This window comes from Bos javanicus, chromosome 11 (genome assembly GCF_032452875.1).
Source record: "Bos javanicus breed banteng chromosome 11, ARS-OSU_banteng_1.0, whole genome shotgun sequence".
Classification (NCBI taxonomy): domain Eukaryota; kingdom Metazoa; phylum Chordata; class Mammalia; order Artiodactyla; family Bovidae; genus Bos; species Bos javanicus.
In genome coordinates, this window is record NC_083878.1 from 98,797,337 (window position 1) to 98,803,907 (window position 6,571).

At 48.9% G+C, this 6,571-nt stretch overlaps 1 protein-coding gene across 19 annotated transcripts in view; it reads left to right on the top strand.

Moving 5' to 3' along the window:
- Nucleotides 1-5,883, top strand: part of ODF2 (outer dense fiber of sperm tails 2) — a 29,979-nt gene extending 24,096 nt beyond the window's left edge. For all 19 annotated transcript variants that reach the window (XM_061433706.1, XM_061433695.1, XM_061433694.1 and 16 more), the window contains 4 exons: nucleotides 1,125-1,225; nucleotides 2,868-3,030; nucleotides 3,453-3,578; nucleotides 3,984-5,883. In XM_061433706.1, the coding sequence (XP_061289690.1) occupies nucleotides 1,125-1,225; nucleotides 2,868-3,030; nucleotides 3,453-3,578; nucleotides 3,984-4,172 (579 nt within the window). In that variant the 3' untranslated portion in view covers nucleotides 4,173-5,883. The remainder of the gene's footprint in view (nucleotides 1-1,124; nucleotides 1,226-2,867; nucleotides 3,031-3,452; nucleotides 3,579-3,983) is intronic.
- Nucleotides 5,884-6,571: the final 688 nt, after the last annotated feature.

A 6,571-nucleotide genomic window follows, 5' to 3' on the forward strand; every position in this document is an offset into this window, starting at 1 on the left:
GTAGTTATAGGAGCTGCCGGGCCCTCCTGCTCTCGCCGCTCCCCGAGTGCTCCAAGTCTCCGCCGGCCTTGCCCTTCAATGCTCTGCTGCTGTCCTCAAGCCTCATGCCACCAGCGGACACCAAGCCATAGGTTTTCTTTGTCTCCGTCTTTCTCTTGCTTTAGCTGCCTTTCCCTAGTCTGAATAGACCCCTTGCCTGAGCTTCTGTCCCAACAGAGGACTGCTTTTCTCCCAGAGGCAATCTGCCTTTGGGTGCCTGGAACCAAGCCGGCAAGGTCTAAGAAACGGTACGCTTCTCATCTGCACTGTGACCTTGGGCGAGACCCTTCCCCTGTCTACACCTGCGTCCTTGCAGTAACGGTGGAAGTAGCTGCCATTTTTTGAGCATGTGCTCTGTGCTCCGGCATTCTCTCATTTAATTCTCCCAGTAACTTTGCAAAGGGTCTTATTTTCCCCATTTCACAAAAAGCAGCCAAGGGCAGAGAGGGGGAGAAGTCATTTCCTGAGGTCACAGGTCACACTCTCCTGAACTAATGCTTCTCAACAGGGACTGGAAGCCAGCCAGCTCTGTCTGGTTCCCAAGCCCATGTTCTTAGTACTTGAAATCACCTGCCTACTCTTGAACCTGAGTGTACTCAGGACCTTTCAGGCCTGGATGTCTGAGTCTTCTGGATAACTTCTCAAACCTGCCAGTCTGAAGGACTTGATAGATTTCCCATGGCCTTGCTTGCAGTGGTCCCCAGTTAAGGAGAATGACATCAGCAGTCCCACCAACATCCTTGGTAAAGCTCGGTAGTGGGTTGCGTGGACCAGTTAGGCCTGCTCTCTGCTTCTGCCTTATGTCTGCCCAGATCCTACTGACTGGCCTCTCCTGAACCAGACTGTGTCATCATGGCTATTCAGGATCGAAGCTGGCTTCTCTCAGCGTGGGAGAGCCTTCGATCTCGGGGGTTGGGCCTAACCTGTCCCCACTCTCCTCTCTCCTCCAGGTTGTGCGTTGAGACTTGGATGCCTGCTGAGGGCAGCGTGCCTCTCTCCTGGGTGTGGATGACAGGTCACAGGGATAAGGGAGGGCTGTACCTGGAGGTTCTTTTGTAAACCAGTCTGTGTTCCTGTCATTTTAGATCGAACACCAGGGGGACAAGCTGGAGATGGCGAGAGAGAAACATCAGGCTTCCCAGAAGGAAAATAAACAGCTGAGTCTGAAGGTGGATGAACTGGAGAGGTTAGAGGCACTTGGTCCAATCTCTGTCCTCTTCCTAGGACCTGAGACTTTTCAGCCACTTAGCTGCTTTGGGCTCAGTGTGCAGAAATGTTTGAGGGACTCGAGGCCCTGGAAGGTACTAGGCAGACCTCAGAGGAAAAGCTGTTTCCACTGCAGTGGTAAGCATTGTGGGAGAGAGGAAGGTGGTCTCTGGCCAGGGGGGATGCTCCATGACAGTGTGATCAAGATCAGACCACCCAGTGGTGGTCCAATGGTTAAGACTCTGCGCTTCACTGCAGGGAACCTGGGTTCGATACCTGCTCGGGGAACTAAGGTCCTGCATGCTTCATAGTGTGGCCAAGAAATAAAAAGAAAAATTAAGAAAAGGATCAGGCCACCCATAGGCACCACCTATCAGAAAGGCATGCTTCATCCAAGCAAACCAGCAGGGCCAGGTGCTGCAGTGGGAGACACTCCCCCACATTCTGCTCTTTATTCCTGGTCACCCTTCCCAAAACCTTTCTGATCTATTCCCTGTTACTTACGGTCTACTGGAGGCAGTCAGGAAAAGAGTTCACGTTTTGGAATCAGAATCTTTGGCCTTTGATCACAACTTGGCCACTTTACCTGCATTGTGATCTTGAGCAAATCATTTCATCCTTTTGAACCTCATCACCCTGTTTACTCATCTTGAGAAAGGGAGCAAGGTAGGGAGAAGTCCAGTTCTTGGGGTTGTTGTGTATCTTCCTCGAGATAATCCTCAAAGGGCTTAGCACGTTACCTGGTGTGCAAAATCACGCTGTATAGAATAGTATATATGAGCTGGTATTATCCCCATTTTAGATACAAGGAAACTGAGCTTGGGGAGAGGTTAGGTGACTTGCCCAAGAGCACACAGCTGGTGACTTGCAAAGTTCTTCCTCCCGAGCATTTAGTGTCCATAACATGAGGGTTGGAGCCCTCGTTTCAGTGATGAAAGACTTGGGGAATCCCAGGAGGCTGCAGTTGGCCCAGGTGGCTCACACAGCCTGCCAGCAGGGACTTTAAGCAAGTGGTCTCCCCTGGGCTCCACCTTTACTCTGCTGGCCTCAAAGATGCAGCTGCAAAGTTGCAGGACTTAAAGAACTCCTGAGATTGGAAGGTGTTCTGGAAGTGCAGCGGGGACCATGTGTGCACACAAGATGGTCACTGCTGCCCCATGGCTGGTCACAAATGATGTTGAGTGCTCCAGCTGAAGTCCCTTTGCTGAGGGTGGCAGCAGTGAAGAAGTCGGGGGGGGGTGGGGGTGGGCGTGGGTTTTGGTGACAGACCTACCAGCTGTGGTGACCTTGAGCCAAAGACTTCACCTCTCCGTGGCACAGTTGCTTCATTTGTAAAGTGGGGATCAGAATGGAACCCACATTCCTGAGCTGCAAGCTGCCATATCACATGTGATGATACATGTACGCAGCACAGCCCACAGTCAGTCTGTGCTTGCTTCTCCCACTCTCCATACAGCTCCTTGCCGTCATGATGATCAGCAGATTTCTTTGATTTATTCCTGTTATTCCCTGGAGATTCTTGGTGTGGTGTGAACCCGGTCCAGCGTGGCTGGCAGCCCCCAGCTGTGTGGAACAGGACACATAGTGGGACGAGCAGACTCTGACTGAGTGCTTTCACCTAGGAAACTGGAGGCGACCAGTGCCCAGAATATCGAGTTCCTACAGGTGATTGCCAAGAGGGAGGAGGCAATCCACCAGTCCCAGCTGCGACTGGAGGAGAAAACACGGGAATGCGGAACCCTGGCGAGGCAGTTGGAGAGCGCCATTGAAGACGCCAGGAGGCAGGTCAGTCTCACATCTGTTGTTAAGCAGCTCTGCGTCTTTGGGCACATCGCTTAACTTCTCTGAACCTATCTCCGCATCTGAAAAATGGGCATATCGTAGTAGTACCTGCCCCCACAGATTCATCATGAAGATCAAATGAGCAGTGATTGTAAAGGACTTGGCACTGGATTCACAACTGCTCCTGTCATTGCTGCCAGAGTGGGCCTCAGACAGGTGTTCCACATCTGAGGTGGTAACTCATGGAGCGTTGGCAAAGGGCAGGTGAAGCAGGCTTGCAGAAGTGGTCTCCGTAGCTAGCTCCCGCCCTGAGGCTGCAGAGAATTCTCCACAGTGAGACCGGTCAGTGGGAGTGGTCCAGCCTCTTCTTTACCAGGTGTCCCCGTGTCAGGTAAGCCAGCCCCACCTCTGTGCTTTCTGGGCAGGTGGAACAAACCAAGGAGCACGCAGCCTCCAAGGAGCGAGCAGCCCAGAACAAGATCCTGGACCTTGAGACCCAGCTGAGCAGGACCAAGACCGAGCTCAGCCAGCTGCGGCGGAGCCGGGACGACGTGAGTCTGTCTGGGGGTAGCGGGGGTGGTAGCAGACAAGAAGGGTATGGGTTGAAGGTTGAGCTTCCTGGCGCCTGCAGGGCACTGTGTTCTGTTCTTTTTATGAATATGACATGGTTTTATTTTCCTCTCATCACTTTCCCGTCCCTTCAGGATATTCCAGGCCCCTCCCCTTGTTTATTACCAGCTTTGTTAAGAGGGCATTTACCATAAAACTCTCTCATTCAGATTGTACAATTCAGTAGTTTTGAGTACATTCTGAGTTGTGCAGTTATCACCACAATCCAGGTTGAGAATATTTTCAGAAAGAAAGTGACCCATTAGCAGCCCTCATCCCCTGGCCTCTAGGGGTGGTCTGTTCTGGGCGTCCCACACACTTGGGCCCCGGCCCGTTCCTCCTCTCAGGCTGATCGCCGCTACCAGAGCCGCCTGCAGGACCTGAAAGACCGCCTGGAGCAGTCGGAGAGCACCAGCCGCAGCATGCAGAACTACGTCCAGTTCCTCAAGTCGTCCTACGCCAACGTGTTTGGGGACGGTCCCTACGCTTCCTACCTGACCAGCTCTCCCATCCGCTCCCGGTCTCCTCCCACCTAAGCCGCTGCTCTTGGGTTAGGGGCTCAGATGGATGCCTTGGCAACGGAGGTGTCGCTAAGCCATATCTGGAAAGCCTGTTGGTTTTCCTCTCTCTCCCTGAGATGAAGTATGTTCAGGATCTTGTCTTAGCTACTAACTCCAGAAAAGTGCCTCGAGCAGCAGGGGATGGAGCCGAACCCACTTAGTTCTCTCCTCTCCGATAGCATCACCTGATGGAAAGTTCTAATTACCCCAACAGGCCTTAAAGCTACTACTATTAGGGTCAGGTTTTAACTCACTGTGATTGGCTCATTCGTTTCTCAGGAGAATATTTGGCCTGGACTTTCCCTCCAGACCGTTTTCCAGCTCTCTTCTATTTGAGGACTCTCTCGGGTTTTCCCTGACCCTAACCAGCAGGAGCTGCTAGGCAGAGGTCCGCACTGCGCCTCACCTTCTCGTGCTGCTTTCCTCATTGCATGGGTACGGTGTCCTCTCCAAGGTGCTCCCCTCCCACTTGTGGCCAAGTTTCCTCAAGGCCACTTGCCCTCACACACTTCCCTACAGACACTCGAGGGTTTATGTTTTACAAGTTCGCCTTGTAAAAGTACAATCCCAGTCTCGTTGATTTTTTTCTTAGCTAGGTTTGTGTCTGTGGAATGCATTTATTCTTGAAATGTATATGTTTTACAAAAGCTTTTATAATCAATATTTAAGTTTCCACGGGATAGTCTCCTTTACCCACACGATCCCTCTTCTAAAAATGATTCAGTAAGACACTGCAGAAGAGCCAGTAAACGTTTTTTCAGGACGTGGCACATGGAACATTAGGCTCTTTGATTCTGACTGGGTCGGTGCTTTCTCCTCTGCATGCTTTTGCTTTATGATCCTGTGAAAGGTCCGGAGGAGATACATGGCAAGGTGCTGCTCAGTGTGTGAGGGCAGATGGCTTTAGCTCTTAGGAGGAAGATGGGCTGTGTCTGTCTTGCTATTTTTTAAATGTTAATTGCTTTCTGAAAGATGATGGGCTATTTTTGTCCTCCTCACATGTTCCTGTATTTAAAAGAACAACATATTCAGAGAGAAGAGAACACACTTGGTGTTCTGTGCTGAATCCTAACCTTTCCATTCTAGATGGTATTGTCCTCTGGGTGATCAAGTCTTGTTCCCTCTCAGCCACTGTAACCCAGGTCCGAACCTCTGGAGAATCCCCGTGTCCCCAAAAGCAATGGTCCCACACAGGCATCTGGATTGCACTCCCAGAACCGCACCCCCCCACCCTGCCCCAGTTTTGGAGACATTTGTAGTTTACAGCTTTCAATGATTTGTTTTTGTTAGTTTTGTTCTTAAATTTTATCTTCAGCTTTTAATTTTGCCAAGGAAGGTCCCTGAAATTACTACTACCAGCTACCATTGCCATAAAACCAAGCCTATTTTCACATCATTAACATAGACTTGAATTTTCATACAATGTATGAAAGATCTTCCTAAGAAAAGACAGTTGACAAACTTACACCAATGTGCATACACTTCTGTATAACTCATCATTATTATCATCAAGCTGATGATAGCCCTTCAGTGTAGGATTCTGCTATCTGCGATGATGCTGTGGGGAATTCTCTTTGGTTTCGTGGCTGGGATTCTCCTAACAATGTTTGGTTTTTCTTTGTAAAATATTGTATTACAAAAAGTCCAGAGATTTTGTGAAAATGAAAAATGTTTATATTGCTTCAAACTCGAGAGTTTTCCTTTCTGCCTCAAACTGAGACCCCATGAAATGGGCAAAAGGGTCAAAAGTTAGTGTCCTAGTTAAAGCTGGCCTCAGCAATGATGAGCTTTTCATTTATCGAGATAGATATAATTCATTCTTTTAAAGTGCATAATTCAGTAGTTTTTAATATATTCAAAGTTGTGTGACCCCCACCTTTGTCTTAATTCGCCAACATTTTCATCACACCCAAATGGAACTTCTCCTGAGAAGCCTGTATGCACAGCAAGATGTAACAGAACTGGACATGGAACAATAGACTCGTTCAAAATTGGGAAAGAAGTACATCTAGGCTGTATATTGTCACTCTGCATATTTAACTTCTATACAGAGTATAACATGCTAAATGCTGGGCTGGATGGTTCACAAGCTGGAATCAAGATAGCCAGGAGAAATATCAACAATCTCAGATATGTAGATGACACCATCCTTATGGCAGAAATTGAAGAGGAACTAAAGAGTCTCTTGATGAAGGTGTAAGAGGAGAGTAAAAAAGCTGTCTTAAAATTCAACATTGAAAAAACTAAGATCACGGCATCCAGTCCTATCAGTTGATGGCAAATAGATGGGGAAAAAGTTCAAACAGTGACAGGTTTTATTTTCTTGGGCTCCAAAATCACTGAGGACTGTGACTGTAGCCATGAAATTAAAAAAT